The 25,452-nt window shown below is 40.9% G+C and overlaps 1 protein-coding gene across 9 annotated transcripts in view; it reads right to left on the reverse strand.

Annotated features, from left to right (window-relative positions):
* nek11 (NIMA-related kinase 11) overlaps positions 1-25,452 on the reverse strand; it is a 307,189-nt gene that overhangs the window by 277,898 nt on the left and 3,839 nt on the right. For 7 of the 9 annotated variants that reach the window (XM_059945210.1, XM_059945211.1, XM_059945212.1 and 4 more), the window contains exon 2: positions 12,600-12,911. The exons of 1 other annotated variant lie outside the window; for it this stretch is intronic. In XM_059945210.1, the coding sequence (XP_059801193.1) occupies positions 12,600-12,766 (167 nt within the window). In that variant the 5' untranslated portion in view covers positions 12,767-12,911. Of the gene's footprint in view, positions 1-12,599; positions 12,912-25,452 lie in introns of those variants that run through there. One more of the 9 variants, XM_059945217.1, reaches the window with a different exon arrangement.

Consider the following 25,452-nt stretch of genomic DNA (forward strand, 5'->3'; position numbering starts at 1 on the left):
CTTGGCTGTGCCAAACCATTTTTCTGCCTAGTCCCACTGACCTGCATCTGGACCATATCCCTCCGTACACCTCTCACCCATGTACCCGCCCAAGTTTTTCTTAAATGTTAGAAATGAGCCGGCATTTACAACTTCATCTGGCAGCTCATTCCACACTCCCACCACTCTCTGCGTGAAGAAGCCCCCCCCCCCCCAATGTTCCCTTTAAACTTTTCCCCCTTCACCCTTAAACCATGCCCTCTGGTTTTTTTTCTCCCCAGCCTCAGTAGAAAATCCCTGCTTGCATTCACTCTATCTATACCCATCATAATTTTATATACCTCTATCAAATCTCCCCTCATTCTTCTATGCTCCAGGGAATAAAGTCCTAACCTATTCAACCTTTCTCTGTAACTCAATTTCTAAAGTCCCTGCAACATCCTTGTAAACCCACTCTGCACTCTTTCAACCTTAATAATATCCTTCCTGTAATTTGGTGGCCAAAACTGCACACAATACTCCAAATTCAGCCTCACCAATGCCTTATACAACCTCACCATAACATTCCAACTCATACTCAATACTTTGATTTATAAAGGCCAATGTACCAAAAGCTCTCTTTATTACTCCATCTACCTGCAACACCACTTTTAAGGAATTTTGTATCTGTATTCCCAGATCCCTCTGTTCTACTGCACTCCTCAGTGCCCTACCATTTACCTTGTATGTTTTACCTTGTTTTTTCTTTTCGAAGTGCAATACCTCACACTTGTCTGTATTAAACTCCTGCTATTTTTCAGTCCATTTTTCCAGCTGGTCCAGATCTCTCTGCAAGTTTTGAAAACATTTCCTCACTGTCCACTACACCTCCAATCTTTGTATCATCAGCAAATTAAAGTAAAACAAAGTTAGACTTGCTCCCATGTTTTCCTTTCAACTAGTTCTTATGTCTTGGAATTACTAAACATAATAGTGGTGATGAGGATGGTTTAAACAGAGCCAAGGTGACTACTCTCTGTTGAAGCACAACGAAACTTTCAAGTTAAAAAAGAGACTCAGCTAGACGTTTGAGTTTTAACAAATACAAAGAGGTTCAAGTTTTTTTTTTAAAGTGCAGCAAGTTGTTTGAGTCAATAAAAAGGAAGAAAACAAAAGAATCCAAAGAGTTCATAAACAGTAAGCACCAGGTGATGATAATCATTAAGAAAAAAAAGAGCAGAAATGGCTGGCTACATTGGAAAGATAGACACATTTGATAGCACAGAAGATAACTGGCTGCTAATATATGGAATAAATTGAGAAAATTTTTGAAGTAAATTAAACAGCCAATGAAAAATGAATAACTGTTTTACTGAGTGCATTGGATTTAAAGACAAACAGTTTGCTTAGGAGTTTGACTGCTTCAACTAAACTAGCCATATTGTAAAAGTATTGCAGGATCATTCAGAATCAAAACCATCGTTGATTGCAGAATGTTTTAGACTTCGTAAGTGCAATCAAAAGAAAGGGGAGTTCAATTCAATATGAGTGGTCAGTGAACACTGATAGATCAGTCGGATTGTGGAATCTTACAAAAAACATGCAAAATGGCTGCTAACTGAAGCACAACTTGCATTCAAAAGAGCAACTGAATTAGCTGTACCAATGGAAACAGCAGACAGAGATGCAATTGAGTTAGAGTCAGGAATGAAAGTGAGTGTGAACAAAATTGCCACGAGAAACCCAGATTAATTAAACCCAAAAGATGTAACGTTAGAAATCTCCACCTGTGGAAAGTTGAAAACAAAGTTTACTGATTTTTTTTTAAAAAGGAGTGAACTTGGGGAAAAAAAACTTTGTGAGAACAAGGTGTGGCTGATGCAGGCAGACAAGCAAGAGTAACGTGGCAAACTATTAGAAATTAGATATAAACTGTTAAAAGTGGAATTACTAGAGAGTATCTCTACACTTGCTCAAAAAACTCAGAATGATACCCCTGGAGGAGAGACAATTATGATAATAGATTTATTGAAGTTGCAGTGATAACAAGCAGCAGCTATAATGAGACAATATCGGGAGAAACAACAGTCCAAGATCTCCACTGTGTAAGCAGAAATTAGTTCTGTTAAATTACACCCAAGGGGTTGGTTTTAGTGAGTTAAAACGTTACTGTTCTGAGAGTTTAATTTGTATGCAAATTAAGTTGAGTAGTGTTGTAATGGAGAAATATTTGGAAAAGACAATGTGATACTGAGTTATTTTGAAATAGAAAATAAAATATCTATAAAAATTTATGAATTGTAATTCTGTTATACAAAATGAAACCTGACCTGTATACAAGCTTCGTTAATCAGCTTTCCGTGGATGATCAACTATTTCATCCAACGAACCACAAAAGCTGCCCAAGATCGAGGAACCAGCATGGGAACAAAATGCTTCACGATGTAGATGATTTAATATAGTTGGAGGTACACGTTTATTTTCATTCAAAGGATCTGAATTTAATTTTCTGTAAGAACTGATTATTTTTGATAGGATACTGAACGAGATTTACTTTGTTTAGAAGTTATGATGTTGGAGAATTGTCACGAAAGGAGTTAAGCTGTATTTATATAATTTTTGAAGTTCAATTTGTAGACATACTGACTGAACCTGTAACTGAAGTTAACCATAATACTTAAGAATAGGAATTCAATTAGTTTTCTAACTAACTAGACATAAGTAAAAAGGAAAGGTTAGTCTGTAAACCTTTAAATGGGGAGTAACTAGATTTAATTAGATAGAGAAATTGGAGTAATGAAATTATTCTAATGAATCTCACTGATTCTAACTAAACAGGAATTAGGTTTTCATTTGATATCTGAGATTTGGAAACTAATCAGAATGTTGGAGATTAGAAATGATCTTATTCAGGGAAATATGTTGTATACATTGCTTTTTTATAAACAGAACTTACCTCCAGTGTATGTTTTCGATTCGCTGCCTCTTTCCAATATCTTGGGCTTCTGATGGCCTACAAGCACCTAGTGTAATACTATGTAATTTGATAGTCTCATAAAGAGCACGGCAACTAATCACACAAGACAAATACTACACAGGTGTTACAAATGTCTGACAGAAACCCGCCTGGCCGAACTTTCAAGTTTCAGAGAACTTCAGAGTTATAAACTTTGACAATAAATGAACCTTTGAACAAATAGTGTTACTTTTGTAGCAGGGGCCACATATAGCGGATGAATGGAAACTTAAAGGTGAGCCTTGCGGAAAATGCAACCCAGCGGGACACATACAAACAGCACGATGGGCAGACAAAAATAAAGGGACTGTACAGAGAAGTAAAGATTAAAAGTCAAACTGCAGTTTTAAAAAGAGCACTAATCCGCGTGCTATTGATGAAAATTCTGATAATGATGAGAGAGACACAGGATAGCCTTGAAACTTACAGTGTGGAAACTAACAAGAGACAAGCAATATGGCTTACACCGGAAGTTAACGGCAAATTAATTAAAATGGAATTGGACGCTTGTCTGGCTGTTTTAGCCATTCCACAAAATGAGTTTGAGTGATCTTTCAAAAATACTGAGCTAGGTATCCAGCTAAGAACTCGTACTGGAGAAAAGATAACTCCTGTGGGAATGATACTCATAACAGCGAAATACAACAAACAACAAGCCACGTTGTGCTTGTGTGTGGTTAAAAAAAAAGGAGGGCTAGCTTTGTGGGGACATGAGTGGCTGAGACAACTACAGCTTGGTTGGAGATCCATCCACCATTTGCATGCCAATCCACTGCAACAGAGTCAGCTGAAAGTGAATTCAGAAAGGTGATGAGAAAGAGAGGTGATGAGAGGTGATTAAGAAAGATGGTGCCACAGCAGTGTTTAAGGATGGCACTGGAAAACTCAAACATATCACTTAATTGTGTTAAGTGAAACTGCCACACCCAAGTTTTACAAAGCCCGCCCAGTCCCTTATACCACCCGTGATAAAATGATCAATGAGCTAGATTGCATGGGTGGCTGAAGGAATTCTTTCCAAGGTGAAGTGGAGCCCATGAGCAACACCAGTGGTCCCAGTAACCAAGAAGAATTGGTCCGTCAGGATCTGTGGAGATTTTAAGATCACCATCACTGAAAAGTAGTTGAAAACCTTCCATCCAGTATAGATATCTTTGCAAACCTTTCTGGAGGAAAACACTTCAGCAAAGTGGACTTAACTGAGGCCTACCTGCAGATGGAGATGGAAGAAGGGTCCAAAGTATTTCTCATGCTAACCACTCACAAAGGACTTCATGGCTATAACTGGCTTATTTTTGGAGTAGCATTTCCACCCGCACTCTGGCAGAAAGCTACGGACCAGGCATTGCAAGGTTGTCCATGCGCTCAGTGTCACCTGGATGACATCGTTGTTAGCAGTGAGGATGACAAGGAACATCTCCAAAATCTCAAGACAGTGTGTGGTGAACTACGTGTGCCTGTCTGGACACGCCCCCTGCTGACTGCTCCTGTGTCTCCTCCCACAGACCCCTGTATAAAGGCGATTGAGGCCTGAGCCCGGCCTCTCAGTCTCCAGGATGTAGTATGGTGGTCACTCACTGCTGGTTCCTTCTTCCAGTCAATAAAAGCCGATATCTCGCCTTTACGTCTCAGAGTGAGTTATTGATGGTGCATCACAGTGTTAAAAAGGTTCATGCAGTGGTGGATGCCCCAAGACCAAAATATGTGTCACAGTCTTTTTTAGTATTCATCAGTTACTATAACAGGCTCCTCCCACACCTGGCTACTGTGCTTCACCCCTTGAACTCATTACTACAGGTCAGGAAGAAATGGCAATGTGTGACGTGGCTTTCCAAAAGACAAAGGAAATGGAGACGTCAGACACTACACTCACACATTGCCATCCACATCGTCCAGCGCAGCTTGCCATGCCCTGTTCAGAATGCCAACACATCCAGAAAAATAAGCTCTTCAGAGCTGTCAGAACCACCTCCTGCAGTCCAGCGTGCATCATGCATACGTGCCTCAGTTAGAGTAAAAACTCATATTCCTGGCTTCCTCGTTTTTATGTTTTGGAGTTACAAAGACTCACACTGATAAAATCCTTAAGTTCTTCAAAGATTCAAACAATACTTCTACTATGCTGGCAGCCATCTCCTTTAAAACCCTTGGATGTAGGCCGGGTCCTGGCAACTTGTCTACTTTCAGTCTTGTTACTGTTTCCATAGCTTCGTCTTTCATGATGGACCTTATTTCAAGTTCTTCTCCACATCTGAAAATAGTCCATGTTTTATCCTTATAATGTTTACATTTATCTGTTCTGTGAAAACTTATGCAAAATACTTGTTTCAATTACTCGGCATTTCCTGTTTCTCATTTCTTGATCTCACTCACCGAGCATCCCACATTAACTTAAGCTACCCTCTTCCGTTTTGTTTTCCCATAGCAGCTCCTGCTGTTTGTTTAGATTTTGTATAATTAATTTTCTCTTTCTTTATTAGTTTTATAATCCTTCACTGCTGGTTCATGGAAAAACCCCATTCCTCTAGTCTCCCATAAACATTTTGTCAAAGTTTTGATTTCAAGTTGCACAAGGAAGAACTTACAACATTGTGAAGAAAAAGTAGGAGCAAGTAACTAGAAATAAACTTGACGAACGGCCTCTTTCTTAGCTGCATTCTTTTGCTATTCTATGAAGAAAAGTGCTCATTATGTTTAAGTTTTCTTGCCAATCATATTAAATGTACAGTACAGTGCAAAATTCTTAACTACATGTATATAGCAAGGATGCCTAGGTCTTTTGTACAGTACTGTACATTGGTTAAAATAGGAAGGTGATTGGGAAACAGAAATAAGTCTACTTAGCTTTGTATTAGCTCAGTTCTATTAAGTGTTATTTGGTAACTGGAAAGACATAATATACAGTGCTGTGCAAAGGTTTAAGGCACTATATATATATATATATATACACATACACACACACACACACACACACACATATAACACGCATACACATAGATGGGTGAAAATAAAGAAGGAGAATAGAGAGAGAGAGAGACAGAGAGAGACACACACAGAGAAAAAGAATTTTTTTTTGCAGAGTGCTTGCACAGTGCTGTGTACCCTCTTGTTACCAAGCCCTCAGAACATGGGACAAATTTTCCTTATTCAGTCCATACAGAATAAAGAAGATTCTCTTTCTTATCAACGTCAAGGACATACTTGACAAAGACATCCAAAGAAACAGCAGCACATTGAAAAATGCACCTCCCTTCATAAAGTCCAAGTCATCTTCTTTCCCTCTCATCAAAGTATTAAGCCATTCCTATGTAGAGACATTTGGTTCTCAATTAAAAGATCGTTCTGTGGGCCTCTGAGTAGCTGATGTAGTAAATGGCAAGCCTAACTTTAATTATAAAGAGGGTGCAAGAGCAACTGATGTAATTGTAATATTGGGTGGCTTCCTCCCACTTTCTCCCTTCAAATCATCATCCAACAGAGCCCAGTAATGAAAAGCAAACAGAAATTACCTTCTACAACATTATCACATTTAGCAAATGTCACTTATTTAATCGAAACAAAGTTAGATCACAAATGTTTGTGAGAAACACATGGCAACCGTACTAACAAAGGAATTAACACATCACAACAAGGAATCTGAAACTTCCTACTCATTACATCTGTTCAAATTTTGGAAGTACATCAAGCTTATATTAAAAAAATCTTACACAAATTTAGCAACTTTCTAAGCAGAGTTTAATTTGAAAGAAGTATAATTTTTTCTTCTTTGTCATATAGTTTGCAGGTACTTTGGGTACAGAATCCTTAAGACTCCAATTACTACATGGCACAAGAGGCCAAGCAAGATCTCTTCAGTTCTGTGTAAAAATGTTCTCACTCAGATCAGCTTCTGATCTCCTGATTACAAAAACAGCTACACTCATTGCAGTCCCTCGTGCTCCCTGCCACAAAACAGACTTCTCTCTCCTCCCCCAGGCTCTTTGACCTGGAAAATGAACTCTGTTTCTGTGTTATTATGTGTGTGTATAATGAAGAACTTCAGTTCCCAGTGGGCAGTGTGAGGGGCTCACCCAGAACCAGAAGCTACGATGGTGATCTGGTTGCACTTGTGCAGGCTGGGACAGCAGTTCAGTTCTAGTGTAAATACACACCAAGTTTGTATTTATTAAGAACAAATGAATCAGTTTTTTTCCCCCCAGAGGTCAAGGCTGGCCTGCTGAAAACTTTCAGCATTTTCTACACACAGCACAGAAATTGGCTATTCACCACGTCCATAATGACCCATTTACACTCATCATATTTACATTCCTCCCTCCTTCTCTGCCATCCTTCATTTTTATCACTTTGCACAATCCAACATTCCTTGACAAATGGCTGGAATTAACCTGGTAGAATAGCAATAATTCTATTATCGGGTGCACATAAAATCTCAAATACTAAATTAAATTCTTACATTTCTGTTGTTACTACAAAGGCTATAAATGGCACTTATCTATTCCAAAGACAAATAAGTCACCATTGAAACTGTACGAAATTAAACACACATAGATATTTCTTCCACTGACCATATATCACGTACAGAGAAGGAGAATGGGACTGACATAAATATTCTTTTGAAGTTCTATTATAGCAGACATCCCACCTCTCCCAGTAGTTCCGGGAGTCTCCTGCATATTGATAGCGGCTCCCTGATGCCCGCAAATTATATACAATATCCCGGAAATTGATTTTTTTGAGAGGGAGAACGAGAGTGAGAGCAAGAGGGAGCATCTTGATTGGCCTCTCTTCATGCTAAGTAGACCTATCAGTCTTCTCTGTGGGCGGGCTTTACAGTCTCTTTCATTGTCCATCAGTTCAGTTTAGTGTCCTGCTGCGCCGTGGCAGTGTGTTCCAAAAAAAAGAAAAGATAAAACGTACTTCACCCCAGACTATACTGGCGTGTACCCCTGCCTAATAGGGGTCAAAAATAATGACAGTGTTGCTTGCTGCACTGTTTGCAACAGTGACTTTTCTATTGCTCATGGTGGGTTAAATGTTGAGAGGAGTTTAACAGGTGTCATTCATTCATTAGCATAGCTAACGTTATTTAAACCAGCTGGCTAGCTGCTAAGGAGCTACTCGATTAATGTCCTACGTGATGCGGCCAAACCCCCTGAATACTTGCTTGAAGTTGTAATAGAATAGAAAAACGATTCCATGATAATATAAGTACATATTTTAATGTCAGTTTACAGATTAGACAAAATCACCAAAGTATTACACACACCCTTGGCAGTCTGGGGGCGGGGTGCTATCTCCCTGAAATTAGTTTTTACAGGGTGGGATGTCTGCTATTGATGAATTTATTTCACCAACTGGTGAGTTGCCGTCTGTGAGGGATGTTTGGGGGGGGGGCAGACTTTATGCTGTAAACAGAAGTGTGATAGAACTCATTTGTTTTTGCAAGTCAGGGTGCAGGGGGTGGAGGAAAGGTGCCATTGGGGTGGAGAAAAAGCACTCCTAGTAATCCTGCACCTGCTGACATATGCTATTAAGAGTGCCCGCATGAATGTTGGGGAGAACAGAACAGTTTGGACCTTTATATTGTGGCGAGCACTTGGTCCATAATGGAAACTCATTAACTCAACAACCGTTTATTGCGATAAACACAAAACAGATGGGCACCAAGACCCAGAGAGTGAACCCAACAAGTCTCACGCAGACGGGGGAGGTGACCATCACACGCCCCGGTTACAGTTAGGGTGACCCACAAATACGCACGCAAATGACTGTATAACCCAAGCTAAAATATAACAATAAACAAACTGGAACTTCCCACCATAATCTCAGAAAAGCATCTTAACACAAGAACAATAAACAGTGCTGGTCATTAGGAATGCAGGGGGAGGCTGACGACCACGCCTCCCCCCAAAATGTCACAATAGTGAGGCAGACCGCCAATAGAATGATAATGCATCACAGCGTTCCCTAGTCATACATCAACAGGTTCATGAGAAGAGAAGGTAGAAAAATAGTTTGCAGCTTACCAGAGATGTCTATCTGCACCATTTAGAGACAGAGAGTAATGAGTTACTACAACACAGAGACAGGCCCTTTGGCCCATCTAGCATGTGACAAACTGTTATTCTACCTATTAACCTGCACCTGGACCATATCCCTCCCATCCACGTACTTATCAAGTTTCTCTTAAATGCTGCAATCAAACTTTCATCCACCACTTCCACTGGCAGCTCATTCCACACTCACACCATCCTCTGACTGAAGACCCCCCCCCCATTGTTCCTCTCAAATGCTTCCCCTTTAACCCCCTAACCTATGGCTTCTAGTAACGCACACAAAATGGTGGAGGAACTCAGCAGGTCAGGCAGCATCTATGGAAAAAAAAGTACAGTCGACGTTTCGACCCAAAACATTGACGTACGTTTTCCATAAATGCAGCCTGGCCTGCTGAGTTCCTCCAGCATTTTGTGTGCGTTGCTGGGATTTCCAGCATCTGCAGATCTTCTCTTGTTTGTGCTATGACCTCCAGTTCTAGTTTCATCCAACCTCAGTGGAAAAAACCTGTTTATATTCACCCTTTCTACACACCTGATAATTTTGTTAATCTCTATCAAATCTCCCTTCATTCTCCTACGCTCCAGGGAATAAAGTCCTAACCTATTCAAACTTGCCCTATAACTCAGGTCCTCAAGTTCAAGTTTAATTATCATTCAATCATGTATGAATACAGTCAAACAAAACAGTGGTCCATTTGACTATACAGTATTCATCTATAGGCAAACAAGCCCTGCAAAATCCTTGTGAATTTTCTCTGTACTCTTTCAATCTAATTGATAACATTCCTGGAGGTGACCAGATTTTCACACAACCCTCCAAATTTGGCCTCACCAAAGTCTAAAACAACTTCAACACAACATCCCAACTCCAGTACTCAAAACTCTGATTTATGAAAGCCAATATGTCAGAAGTTTTTATTGTGATGCTACATTCAAGAAATTGTGGATCTCTGTTCCCAGATTTGTCTATTCTCCTGCACTCCTCAGTGACCTACTGCTCACTATGTTAAATCCCATCCTAATTTGTAATCCCAAAGAGCAACATCTCACACTTATCTGTACTAAATTCCATCTGCCATTTTTTCAGCCTATTTTTCCCCAACAGCTCCAGATCCCACATTAAGGCTTGATAGACTTCCTCACTGTCTGCTACACCGCCAATCTCGGTATCAACCGCAAAATGGCTGATCCTGTTTGCAGCGTTATCATCCAGCTCATGATGATACACAACGATGAACCTAGCATTGGTCCTTATTGCACACTGCCAGGCCTCCAGTCAGAGAGGCAATCGTCTACAACGATTGCCTGTAAAGCCAATGTTGAATCCAATTTACTTCTTCACCCAGAATGCCGAGCAACTGAACCTTTTTGACCAGCCTCCCATGCAGGACCCTGTCAAAGGCCTTGCTAAATGCCTTTTTTTCCATCAACTTTCCTACAAGCGTTTGTAGTAACCTGCTTCAAAAACTCCACAAGATAGATAATTTCTTTAAAATCATAAAGGATTTGCTTCTTTCAAATATAACACAAGGAAGTAAAAACAAACAGTTTCAACTAATTGCAGCCTCTTGGCTCTACACTGGCTAAATTCCAGACCAATTATTTAAAATCCTCAGTTATTACCTTAGAAGGAATATCACTGTGCTTTTGTAATTTTGGATTATGTTACCTTCTGGAATTAAGATGCAGTTGGTATACGCACTTCCTGCAGTTTAATCCTCAGAAGACAATATTCAGGGTGATTCAAGTGTTTTCCCTCAGATTGATTTTAACACATTTAAAAATTCCTTTGAGGCATGACAGGTTCATAGATCTCTGAAGATCTATCCTGGGACAACATATTGATGTAGTTACGGAGAGGGCATGCCAGCAGCTATACTTTTATTAGGAGTTTGAGGAGGTTTGGTATCTCACCAAGGACTAGTATATTTCTGCAGAGATACCACGGAGAGCATGCTAACTGGTTGCATCACCATCTGGCATGGAGGCACCAACGCACATGATTGCAAAAGCTGAAGAGGGTTACAAACTTAGCCAGCTCCATCATGGCCCTTAGCCTCCCCACCGTTAAGAAAATCTTGAAAAGGTGATGCCTCAAAAAGGCAGCATCCTTCATTAAGGACCCGCATCACCCAGGACATGTCCTCTTCTCATTGCTACCATCTGGCAGGAGGTACGGGAGCCTGAACACACACACTCAATGTTTTAGGAACAGCCTCTTCCCCTCCTCCATTAGATTTCTTAACAGTCCATGAACACTACCTCACTATTTTGCTCTCTTCTTGCATTATTTGTTTATTCTTTCATATTTCTTACTGTAACTTATAGTAATATTATTTGTATTGTGCAGTACTGTTGCTGAAAAACAAACTACATGACCTATGTCACTGATAGTAAACCTGATTCTAACCATAACTAGGTGACAGACCCAGACCCGCTATCCAGTGCAGTTATACTTGATTAACATACTTCAAAAGAGCATCAGAGGCACAAAGGGTTAGGTACTTTAAGTTATTAGGTGTTACTAATTCACAGGAACAGTAAATGCAATTGCAAACTAAGCACGGCAGTACCTTTATTTCCTTAGAAGATTTGGAGTAACATCAACAACTCTGACAAACTTTTTTAGATGTGTAGCTATTTGTGTACTGACTGGCTGCATCCCAGCCAGATAGGGAAACACCAATGCCTTTGAACAGAAAGTCCTCCAAAAGGTAATGGATTCAGCCCAGTACATCTTGGGAAAAGCCCTCCCAACCACTGAGCACATCTACATGAACCACTGTTGTAGGAAAGCACCATCCATCATCAAAGATCCTCACCACCCAGGCCATGCTCTTTTCTTGCTGCTGCCATCAGATAGAAGGTACAAGAGCATCAGGACTCACAGCACCAGGTTCAAGAACAGTTACTACCCCTCAACCATCATGCTCTTGAACAAAAGGGGTTAACTCACTCACCCGTCCATTGTGATGTCCTCACAACCAATGATCACCCTTTAAGGACTCTTTATCTCATTATTTCATGCTCTTGTTGTTTAGTGCTATTTATTTATATTTGCATTTACACAGTTTGTTGTCTTCTGTACTCTACCTGATCTTTCATTGATCCTGATATAGTTACTATTCTATAGATTTGCTGAGTATGCCCGCAGGAAAATGGAACTCAGGGTTGTATGTGGTGAAATACAGAACACGTACTCTAAAAATAAAAGTTACTTTAAACTTTGAACTTTAGGAACAGCTTCTTTTCCTCCATCAGCAGATTTCTGAATGGACCATGAACACTAACTCGCTTTTTGTGCTATTTATTTTTCATATATACTTCCTGTTTTAAATCAGAGTAAGTTTTTTTATGAATGTCACCATATGCTGCCACAAAACAGAAAATTTTATGACATATATCACCGTTAATAAATCTGATTCTGATGAAATTATGGGATATAGAAGATCAAGTAGCAGTATCCTTTTCCTCCCATGCTATGCAACACCCATAACATATAACCAGCCCTTTGAAGTAGTTGATATAATTAATGATCAGATCTATTACCACATTAAATTTCAACTTACAGCTCTTCTCCTTTTGTGCATTTCTTATCCAGTACAAGGTAAACCATTCCAAAGCTTCCTCTGCCAAGTCTTTCTTTAATCAGATATCTTTTGGCAATCAGGGACCCAACGGAGCCCATTTTTAAAGCGTTCAGAACAGCTTTTCCAGCTTCTTTGAATTTTGGCATGTTTCTTTTCTCACAAATATTGACAGCCTTTTTCAAGGATTTGTTCTTCCTAATTTGCAAGATGAAGAGCCTCCCAAATAATAGCAGCGTTGACCAGATGCCAGACACAGTATATGATCCTGAAGTAACAAAACTTTAAGTGAACCTGAAAACGAACACAATTCCCAAATTAGCGGGGCAACAATGCAAATTTGACTGAGCTAAGAATTATTACAAATAGTAACCAAGAAACCCATGAGAGAAACTATTGAATAAGAAGCTGAATGTCTATTATTTTCTCAATACTTGACACCAATTAATGAGCAGCAAAAGAATTTGTGTGTTACAATATATTTTCTGCCTTAGTTTAACATATTCACTGAGTTTCAAATAAGAATTGCAGTAATTCATTGTAGATCTTTACAGGATATCCCAAAGTACTCCACAGTCAATTAAAGATATTTGAAACATGGTAATTAAGGTAAGAATCCAGCAGCCAATTTACACTCAACATACTTCGATAAACAGCAATATAGTAATTGCCATGTAATCAGTTTCAGTTAATTGAGAGACAAATATCAGCCAGGGCATCAGAGAAAATAGTATTCCTTTTGTAAAAGACTACAGAGATGCCATTACATCATCTGACAGTGCAGACAAGGCCATGTTCCAATGTCTTATCTGAAAGTGTAGCACTCTCTGGTATCACAGTAACCAGCCTCCCTCGATGGACTCTGTTCATATTTCTTGCTGCTTCAATAAAGCAAGCAGCATAATCAAAGACCCCACCCACCTGAGATGCTCACTCTTCACCCTCCCCATCAGCCGGAGGTTTTTGTACATTTTTGTACAAACACCATAGGTGAAATAAAGGATGAGGTCCTGCATAATGAATATAGGGAGCTAGGTAAGAAACGTGGAACGCTGCAAGTCCGATTCACTGTTTAATTGGCGAACGATGGGGGCGGGTGGCGAGGGAGCCACGTGGCCTCAGTTGTAGTGAGGACTGGGCAGTTCTGTTCCCTACGTTACCCAGGAGAGAGCTGTCAGAGTTGTTGTACTCCACTGGAGCTGGTGTGGTGTGGTGTCCAGGCTGGAGTCAGTGCTGCCCTCTGGTGTCCATTCGGCAGAAAACAAGATGCATTGAGCTTGACTGCAGACTGTGCAATATTCATGAACTCCTGGACTTGGGCTATATATTTTTGTATGTGACTTTATTTTACGGCAGTCTTATATGTTCTACATGTGCCTTGTGCTGTGAATGAATGTTGGTTCTGTGTCTTGCACCTTAGCCCCGGAGTTATGCTGTTCTGTTTGGCTATATTTATGGGCATTCATGTACGGTTGAATGACAATTAAACTTGAACTTAAATGCCAGGGTGTTGCTGGTGGGAGATTTCAATTGTAACTGACGTGCCAGTCCGGTAGCACCTTTGGGCCAGTGATCACAATTCTATTAGTTTTTAAATAGTTATGAAAAAAACATGTTGTAGTCCTGAACTGAAGCAGGGCCAACTTTGAGGGCACAAGGCAAGATCTAGCTGGGGTTGGCTGGATGGTTACATAAATGTAAAGGAACAGTTGGCGAGCGGAGGCCTTTAAAAGGGTCATTTCAAGAGCCCAGGGCAACATGTTCCTGTTAGGGTGAAAGGCAGACATATCAAGTTCAGGGAACTCCAGCTGATGAGAGATGTCAAGGCTCTGGTAAAGAGAAAGGAGGAAGCATCGATTGCATTTAGGCAGCTGGCTGTGAATGAGCATAAAATGTTGTAACACCATGCTTAAGTGGGAAATCAGGAGGGCAAAAAGAGCGTATGAGATGGATTTGACGGGTTAGGTTAAAGATAATCCCAAGAGGCTCTTCAGTTATACTAACAGTAGAAGGGTGACTAGGCAATCTTAAAGACTAGTGGAGCTGCAGAAGATAGCTGAGATTTTCCATGTCTCTTTCTCCTCAGTATTTACTAATAAGGAGAAATAGACCTTAATATCTCGTATAACATTTATAGATGCTGATGAATAATTAAGTGAGTTCTTGGGTCACATGCACATTGCGAGGATGGAAATACGTACAGCCCTGAAGAAAGGTGGAGAAATCCTCATGCCCTGACGAGGTGCATTCCTGAATATTATGGGGGGGGTCAGGGAAGAAATCACAGAGGCCACTGTAAAGGTATTTGCTTCTTTATTTAGCCACCGGCAAAGATCCAGAAGTCTGAAGGGTGCCTAATGTTGTTCCATCGTTTAAGGGTAGCAAGGACAGGCCAGGGAACTACAGGCTGGAGATTCTGACTTCAGTTGTAGGGAAGTTGCTGGAGAGAATTCTGATGGACAAGATCTACCATCACTTGGATATCAACGCCTGATCTGGAATATTCAGCGTGGTTATATTCGTGGAAGGTCATGTCTGATGAATCTTTTGGAGTTTTTCAAAGAGGTAACTAAGGGGATAGATTCACTAAGGCATTCATTACGTCTATGTGGTGTTTAGGCTCTGATCTGGAAGGCTAGGGTGCATGGGACTCAGAAGGAGATAGCAAGGTGCAAATAAAATGGGCTCGGTGATAGGAAGCAGAAGCTGATGGTTGAAGGTTGATTCTCCGCCTGTAGCCTGTCCTGTATTGTGTACAGTTTTGGTCACCCTGCTGGAGGAAAGACATCAACCTGGGGATGGTGCAGAAGAGATTTACAAGGTTGCTGCCTGGAATAGAGAGTCTGAGTTATAGGGAAAGGGTGGCTTTGCTTGGTGCATAGGAGAATGAGAGGTAGCCTCATAGAACTTTATAAAATCATGAGGAGTATGGATAATGTGGACAATTATAGACTTTTCCCCTGGGTTGAGGAGTCCAAAACTAGGGGACACAGATACAAGAGGGGAGAGACTTAAAAGACACCTGAGATGTAACTTCTTTACACTGAGAGTAGGGATTACCAGCAATGAGCTGCAAGAGAAAGTGATCAAAAACATTTGTAACCAGACCTGCTTTGCTAATGTTTTGAGCAGGACAGAGGAGGAGGAATGGTAAAGTTACAATAGTAACTAAACCACATAAGCTGCCAAACATATTACCAATAGAAAATTAAATCTAATTTATTTTATTCTAATCCAACTTAATTTCAGAGTTATTAAGGCAGGTGCATGGAGGGGAGGACACTGAAGAGTTAGGGGCCAAATGCAGGCAATTGGGATCAACAGGGCAGATGCTGGGGGTAGTACAGACTAGTTGGGCAGAAAGGCCTGTTTCTCTCTTGTATTACTCTACGACTCAAGCTCAACTATCACTTACACTTCTCTATCAACTCCTGTGGCATTGCGTCCACATTCATCCCCTTCATCAGATCACATGATTTCTGATAGATGAATTGTACATCAGTAAAAAATATTAATGTGTTAAAAGATGCAATCTATGTGTATTTGGGAATGAATTGCCTACATTGGTACTGTAGGGTACATTGCAACGATTTCTTTACATTAATTAAAAAGCTGTAGATCCTTAAGCATAGTGAATTACATAATAGCTGAAAAACATTCAATAGTGATCTAATTATTTCTTTATGACAATATTTCTTCACAAATGGTGACAATGGCGATAATCGGAAGGGGTTAAAGGACCATATACTTACGGATGTCACATTGGATTAATAACTAGTCTGAAATAAATAATTAACATTTTAATTAGATTTTATTTTCTCTTGGCAATAAAGTCAAAACATGTTTAGCAGCTAATGTGGTCTGAGTTGCTATGGTTATGACTAATCCTTTATTACTCCTCCTCCCCAAACTAGGTCCAGTTACAAATCTTAGCTCTTACCATAACATTCTATGAGAGTAAATAGCATTTTTTCGTACTCTTAATGTGTGCAGATTGGGCACAAATAATATAGAATTAAAAAGGAAATAAAGTACAGTCGAGGGGTGTTTAGGAAATATCCAAAATCTATTCCACTAATCTAAATAGGCCAAAGACATTATGTTATAAAACTCCTCCCAATTACCTCCCAACAATCCATTGTTAATTATCAGTTTCACTAATTTTTTCCCCCCCCCCACCCCATAATAAACATTTTCACTCTGGACACAAATTACATAAGCATTTCCCTCCATTGAAATCTACTGTTATGAAACCCCATAAGCCTGAAATCAAGAGAAAATCTGCAGATGCTGGAAATCCGAGCAACACACACACCTGGAGGAACTCAGCAGGCCAGGCAGCATCTGTGGAAAAAAGTACAGTCGACATTTCAGGCTGCAATCTCTCAGCAGGACTGGAGAAAAAAAGCTGGGAAGTAGATTTAAAAGATGGGGGAAAGGGAGAGAGAAACAGCAGGTGATTAGTGAAACCTGGACGGGGAGGGATGAAGTAAAGAGCTGGGAAGATGATTGGTGAAAGAGACAGAGGCCATGAAAGAAAGAAAAGGGGGAAGGGAGAGAGGAGCACCAGAGGGAGGATAAGGTAAGAGAGGGAAAAGGGGATGGGAAATGGTGAAAGGGGAGCATTCAAGAAATCGATGTTCATGCAATCAAGCTGGAGGCGACCCAATTGGAATATAAGGCGTTGTTCCTCCAACCTAAGTGTGGTTAAGTTAAGTTCTAAGAGTTACTCTCATAGAATGTTATGGTAAGAGCTAAGTAACCCTACAGTAGAGGAGGCCATGGATGAACACATCAGAATGGGAATGGGAAATGGAATTAAAATGGATGGCCAGTGGGAGATCCCGCTTGTTCTGCAAGACGGAGCGTAGATGCTCAGCGAAGCAGTCTCCCAATCGGCGTTGGGTATCCGCAATATACAGGAGGCCAAGTTCAAGTTTATTGTCATTCAACTGTTAACATACACTCAGTGGCCAATTTATTAAGTACACCTGCTCTTTAATGTAACTATCTAATCAGCCAGTCATAGGGCAAGAGTTCATTAAAGCATGCAGATGTGGGTCCAGAGGTTCAGTTGATGTTCAGACAAAACAGGGAAGGAATGTGACCTAAGTGACTATGAACACGGAATCATTGTTTGTGCCAGACAAACTGCTGATCTCCTGGGATTTTCACGCACAACAATCGCTAGAACTTACAGAGAATGGTGCGAGAAACGAAAACAACATCCGGTGAGCGGCAGTTCTGTGAATGAAAACGCCTTGCGTTTGAGAGAGGTCAGAGGAGAATGGTCAGACAGGTTCAAGCTGATCAGAAAGGAAACAGTAACTCAAATAACCATGCATTATAACAGTGGTGTGCACGACACATCAAACTTTGAAGTGGATGGGCTACAGCAGCATACACTCAGTGACCACTTTTTTAGAAATAGAAAGTATGAGGGTGGGGAGGGGGAAGGAGAAGCCTCACTCGCCTCAATCACTTCAGGGAGTAAAGCCACTAAAGTGGTAGTGTTGAGGGACCAGGTGAGATAATCTGTTCTGTGTACTCCCTGAAACTTATTTACATTATATTGTCGTCTCACTCTGTCTTAGTTGGAAAAGAAATTATTCATGATCTAAGATAAGTATATTTTAATTTCAACCCGTTTTACATCAGCAAAAGAATGGTTTGTTGTGTGTGGTTGAAAAATATGTAATACTGTAATTTTCATACAAGATGCACTTTTATTAAGTACTGTTAATAAACGGTGTTACAATATTTCAATTGTGTAGCTCACTAACTGAAATATACTTGCAAATCTAGGCTGCAGCACAGTACTTTCCAGAACTAATGGAATTAATGGTAATAAAATTGAGGGAAGAGCAGCATCTCTAAAAGAACTAAGTGACAATTCTTGTATAGACCTGGAAATTGATTATAGAAAGGCAGTATTAGAAAGCAACACAAAATGAATTAAAAATACAATGTGTAGAAATTGGAAATTAAAAGAAATGAAAAATGGAAAACAGCAACGTCTTCTGCAACGTAAGATTTTTTGTTTGGAGTCGGACTAAACTCAGCACATCGCAGAAACCAGCCGCCATTCCAATAGCTCTGGCTACACAGCTCACTGCCTCAGCAAAGCAGGCATCGTAATCAACGACCCTACCCACTCCAGATATTCTCTCTTCTGGGTAGAAGATACAAAAGGTTTAAAACACGTACCACCAGGCTCAATGTCAGCTCCTGTGCTGCTGTTGAAAGACTAATAAATGCTTCCCTAGTACAATAATGCTGACTCATTGTGATTTTACCTTATTTTCTCCCTGAATTGCACTTTAACTGCAACTGTCGCACTTTATTCTGCATTCTGCAATTGCCTTACTTTGTACTGCTACAATGCACCATAAAATGATCTGATCTGTATGAATATTATTCAAGACAAGCTCTTCACTATACCTCTGCGTATGTGACAACAATAAACCCATTCCAATCATTTTAACCATTGACAGACAGACAGACATACTTTATTGATCCCGAGGGAAACTGGGTTTTGTTACAGTCGCACCAACCAAGAATAGTGTAGAAATATAGCAATATAAAACCATAAATAATTAAATAATAAGTTAATCATGCCAAGTGGAAACAAGTCCAGCCAGAGGTCGTGGTACATATTGGTACCCTAACTTCTGCTGATGATGCCATTGCTAACAAGAGAGATTTTGCAAATGCTGAGAATACAGTTTCATACACACGCATGCTGGAGGAGCTCAGCAGGTCAGGCAGCATCTACGGAGCGGAATAAACATTTGACACTTCGGGCTGAGACCCTCGCATTAGGAAAGAAGTTGAGAGGCAGGACCTCAAAGGTAGTAATCTCAGGATTACTGCCTGTGCCACTTGACAGTGAGTACAGGAATAGAATGAGATGGAGGATAAATGCATGGCTGAGGGATTGGAGCAGGGGGCAGGAATTTAGATTTCTGGATCATTGGGACCTCTTCCGGGGCAGGTATGACCTGTACAAAAAGAATGGGTTGCACTTGAATCTGAGGGGGACCAATATCCTTACAGCGTGGATCAGCACTTGGAGCTATGATGTTGTGGCCGTTACATTGACTTGGATGTGCAGGGGCAGGAATGGCTACTTCAAGTGCCAGGTTTTAGATGTTTCAGAAAGGACAGGGAGGCAAAAGAGGTAGGGGTGTGGCACTATCAGAGATAGTGTCACGGCTGCAGAAAAGGAGGAAGTCATGGAGGGGTTGTCTATGGAGTCTCTGTGGGTGGAAGTTAGGTGGAAGGGGTCAATAACTCTCCTGGGTGTCTTTTATTGACCACCCAATAGTAACAGGGACATCAAGGAGCAGATAGGGAGACAGATTCTGGAAAGGAATAATAATATCAGGGTTGTTGTGGTGGGAGATTTTAATTTCCCAAATATTGATTGGTATCTCCCTGGAGTGAGGGGTTTAGATGGGGTAGAGTTTGCTCAGTGTGTTCAGGAAGGGTTCTTGCTTGACACAATATGTAGATAAACCGACAAGAGGAGAGGCTGTACTTGATTTGGTATTGGGAAATGAAACTGGTCGGGTGTCAGGTCTCTCAGTGGGAGATTATTTTGGAGATAGTGATCACAATTCTATCTCCTTTACCACAACATTAGAGAGGGATAGGAACAGACAAGTTAAGGAAATGTTTAATTGGAGTAAGGGGAAATATGAGGCTATCAGGCAGGAACTTGGAAGCATAAATTGAAAACAGATGTTCTCAGAAACGTACAGAAGAAATGTGGTAAATGTGCAGAGAATACTTGTGTGGGGTTTTGAGTGGGTACGTTCCAACGAGATAGGGAAAGGATGGTAGGGTACAAGATCCATAGTGTACAAAGGCTGTTGTAAATCTAGACAAGAAGAAGAGCTTACAAAAGGCTCAAAAAACTAGGCAATGATAGGAATCTATCATATAATAAGGCTAGCATGAAGGAGCTTAAGAACGAAATTAAGAGAGCGAGAAAGGGCTGTGAGGAGGCCTTAGCTTACAGGATTAAGGAAAACCCCAAAGTATTCTACAAATATGTGAAGAGAAAGAGGATAAGATGTGAGAGAATAGGACCAATCAAGTGTGACAGTGGAAAGGTGTGTACAGAACTGGAGGAAATTGCAGAGGTACTTAATGAATACTTTGCTTCAGTATTCACTATGGAAAAGGATCTTGGCAATTATAGGGATGACTTGCAACAGACTGAAAAGCTTGAGCATGTAGATATTAAGGAAGAGGATGTGCTGGAGCTTTTGGAAAGCATCAAGTTGGATAAGTCTCTGGGACTGGACTGAATGTACCCCAGGCTACTGTGGAAGGTGATGGAGGAGATCGCTGAGCCTCTGGCGATGATCTTTGCATCATCAATGAGGACAGGGAGGTTCCGGAGGATTGGAGGGTTGCGGATGTTGTTCCCTCATTAAAGAAAGGGAGTAGGGATAGCCCAGGAAATTACAGGCCAGTGAGTCTTAGTTCAGTGGTTGTTAATTTGATGGAGAAGATCCTGAGAGGCAGGATTTATGAACATTTGGAGAGGCATAATATGATTAGGAATAGTCAGCATGGCTTTGTCAAAGGCAGGTCATACCTTATGAGCCTGATTGAACTTTTTGAGGATGTGACTAAACACATTGATAAAGGTAGAGCTGTAGATGTAGTGTACATGGATTTTAGCAAGGCCAAGAGGTAATGTTGCAGTTATATAGTTTGGAGGGTTATGGGCTGAGTGCGGGTAGGTGGGACTAGGTGAGATTAAGAGTTCGGCACGGACTAGGAGGGCCGAGATGGCCTGTTTCCGTGCTGTGATTGTTATATGGTTATAGGACCCTGGTCAGACCCCACTTGGAGTACTGTGCTAATTTCTGGTTGCCTCACTATAGAAACCATAGGAAGGGTGCAGAGGAGACTTACAAGGATGTTGCCTGGATTGGGGAGCATGCCTTATGAGAATAGGTTGAGTGAACTCCGCCTTTTCTCCTTGGAACAACTTAGGATGAGAGGTGACCTGATAGAGACGTTCAAGGTAATGAGAGGCATTGAGCGTGTGGATAGTCAGAGGCTTTTCCCCAGGGTTGAAGAGGCTAGCACGAGACGGCAGAGTTTTAAGGTGCTTGGAAGTAGGTACAGAGGAGATGTCAGGGGTCAGTTTTTTAACTGAGAGAGTGATGAGTGAGTGGGCTGCCGGCAACGATGGTGGAGGCGAAAATGATAGGGTCGTTTAAGAGACTCCTGGATGGCTACATGGAGCTTAGAAAAATAGAGGGCTATGGGTAAAGCATAGGTACTTCTAAGGTAGGGACATATTCGACACAGCTTTGTGGACTGAAGGGCCTGTATTGTGCTGTAGGTTTTCTATATTCTATGTTCTTAATATTCCTTTACAATGCCAATATTATAATGCCATTGATAGCTCAATTCTCAACCCAGCACAGATGGAAAATCTGTAAGGAGCTGGCTGGATTCAAACCTGGGAATATCCACCTTGAATGTCCACTATGGATGCCACTACACCACCGGCTGGCTAAAGTCCCTATGCACCTCTGATTTTTCAATTTTCTTCCTGTTTAGAAAATAGTCTGTCATTATTCCTTCCACCAAAGTGCATGACCATACATTTCCCTACACTATATTCCATCTGTCACTTCTTCACCCGTTCTCCCGATCTGTCCAAATCCTTCTGCAGACTCCCTGGTTCCTCAACACTAGTTGGCTATCTTCATATCATCTGCAAACTTTGCCGCAAAGCCATCAACTCTGTCACCCAAATCTTTGATATACAACGTAAAAAAAAAGTGGGCCCAATACTGACCCTTGCAGAACATCAGTAGGCCAATCAGAAAAGGCTCCTTTTATTTCTACTCTTTGTCTCTTGCTCATTAGCCAATGCTCTGTCTCTGCTGTTATCTTTTCTGTAACACTCTGTGCTCTTTTTTTTAATTGATCGTGAACAATAGTCAGATCAGAAATGCTGATTAAGTCAACTAGTTCCCAAAGAGAACTCTGATAGGCCAGTCAGATGGTTCACTGCTGCTCAGCGATAGAACATAAAAAAATCATATGTACAATTAAGAAGCATTAAAAAACAGTAGAAATACTGGAGTCATAATGATCATGATGGAGAGAGACATTTATACACATGCTGTCCTCCATAATTCAGAGAGATTGAAGGATAAGGTTACAGGGTGACAAAACGTGACAGGAGCACTTGGAACTAAAAACTAATCTCTACCGGGAGAAAACAACTCCTGATCTTACATTGTTAACAGCCTCATGTGCAACACCTTGTTAAAGGCCTTCTGAAAATCCAAGTCAACAACATCCACTGACTGTCCTTTGTCTATTCTGCCTGTTATTTCCTCAAAGAATTCCAGCAGATTTGTCAGGCAAGATCTCCCCTTGCTGACTTTGGCCCACTTTATCATACACCTCCAAGTACCCTAAAACCTCATTCTTTACAATGGACTCCAACATCTTCCCAACCATTGACATCAGGCTAATTGGCCTATAACTTTCTTTCTTCTGCCTCTCTCCATTCTTAAAGAGTTCTAGTGATTCTTGAAAGATCATTACTAATGCCTCCACAATCTCTTCAGCCACCTTTTTCAGAACCTGGGGTATAGTCTATCTGGTCCAGGTGACTAACCTACCTCCAGATCTTTTAGTCTTGCAAGCACCTTCTCCTTAGTAATAGTAACTACACTCACTTCTGCCTGCTGGCCCTCTTGAATTTCTGGTATACTGCTAATGTCTTCCACAGCAAAGATTGAAGCAAATTACTTGTTAAGTTTGTCCGCCATTCCTTTGTCCATCATTCTCCAGTGGTCCGATATCCACTCTTGACTGGTTTTAATATTTACATATCTTAAAAGTCTTTTGGTATCCCTTTCGATATATTTGACTAGCTTCCCTTCATATTTCATCTCTGTCTCCCGTTATGGTTTGTTTTTCTGTTTGTTTCTTTTTTAAAAAGTGCCCCAATCCTCTAACTTCTCATTAATTTTTGCTATATTATATGCCATTTATTTTGCTTTTATGTTGTAATTGACTTTCCTTGTCAGCCACAGTTGCCTCAGTCTCCTTCCAGAATACTTCTTCATCTTTGCGATGTATCTATCCTGCACCTTCCAAATTGTCCTCAGAAACTCCAGCCACTGTTGTTCTGCTATCAGCCCTGCTAGTATTTCCTTCCAGTCAACTTCTGCTAGTTTCTCAACTAGTAATCCCCTTTACTCCACTGTAATATTGATATATATGCCTTTATCTTCTCCCTCTCAAACTGCCGGGTGAATTCTATTATATTATGATCACTGCCTCCTAAGGGGTCCTTTACCTTAAGCTCCCTAATCCAAGCTGGTTCATCAGAAAACACCCAATCCAGAATTGCCCTTCCTCAGTGAGCTCAACCACATGCTGTTCATAGGGATTCTGCAAATGCTCCCTGATATTCCCAATCTACTACTGTTGAAATCCCCCATGACTATCATAACATGTCCTTGTTTCATGCCTTTTCTATTTCCTGTTGACATTTATATGCCACATCCTGGCTACTGTTTGGGGTGTGTGTATATAACTCCCATTTGAATCTTTTTTCCTTTGCACTTTTTTAACATTACCCACAGGATCCTGTGTTTCCTCTTTCTAAGGATATGATATCATTTTTTACTAACAGAGCTACACCACCCCTTCAACCAACCTGCCTATCCTTCGATGTTAAACCTCCTCCAACTATGATCTTCTTTCAGCCATGACTCAGTGATGCCCACGACGTCGTACCTACCAATATCTAACAGTGCTACAAATCATCTAACTTATTCCGTACACCTGAATATTCAATTATTACACCTTTAGTCTTGTATTCATTACCCTCTTCAATATGACCCCCATGTTACACTTCACCTCATCCCACTGACAATAACTTTGCCTTATCATCTGCCTGAACATCCTCACAATCTCACTATACACTGTATTAATTTATATACCAACTGCCCCATCCTCAGCCTTACCACTCCGGTTCCCACTGCCAGCTTAGTTTAAACCCTCCAATGGCTCTACCAAACCTGTCTGCAAGGATATTGGTCCCACTTGAGTTCAGGTCATACCTTCCCCAGAAGAGATCCCAATGATCCAGAAATCTGATACCCTTCCCCTTGCACCACTTCCTCAGCCACTCATTCATCTGTACCATCATCCCATTCCTGCCCTGACTAGGATATGGATTGAGTCCACAGCATTCTTAAGTGGGAGGGTGAGCAGCTAGAAGTCGTGTTCACTGACATGAGTCGATGAGTGGAGGTTGTACTTAAGGAGTACAGGGAATTTGGTGCTAAGTTAAAGGACAAGACCTCCAGGGTTGTAATCTCAGGATTGCTACCCATGCCACATGATAGTGGCGCCAGAACTAGGAAGATTACGCAATTTAATACATAGCTAAGGAGTTGGTGAAGTAGGGAGGACATAAGATTTTTGGATCGTTGGGCTCTCTTCCAGAGAATGTGGGGACAGTTTGGGAGTAATCTGGAGATTACTACCTTGGAGGTCCTGTTCTTCAGCCTTTTCCCTAACTCCCTCTACTCACTGTGCAAGACTTCTTCCACCTTTCTACCTATGTCATTAGTGCCAATATGCATCGTGACCTCTGGCAACTCACCCTCCCTCTCGGGAATCTTCTTCAACCATTCAATTTTTAAAACTGGTATGTAAAGTCTACAAGGAACTGTCTCCAAGCCAATCCTTGATCTCCTGCTCCACAGACAAGTCAAGATTTAATCAAGGGGAACAAAATTAGGACACTCCAAAAGAGGGGAGAGTACAGAAA

Source organism: Hypanus sabinus, chromosome 20 (genome assembly GCF_030144855.1).
Source record: "Hypanus sabinus isolate sHypSab1 chromosome 20, sHypSab1.hap1, whole genome shotgun sequence".
Lineage (NCBI taxonomy): Eukaryota > Metazoa > Chordata > Chondrichthyes > Myliobatiformes > Dasyatidae > Hypanus > Hypanus sabinus.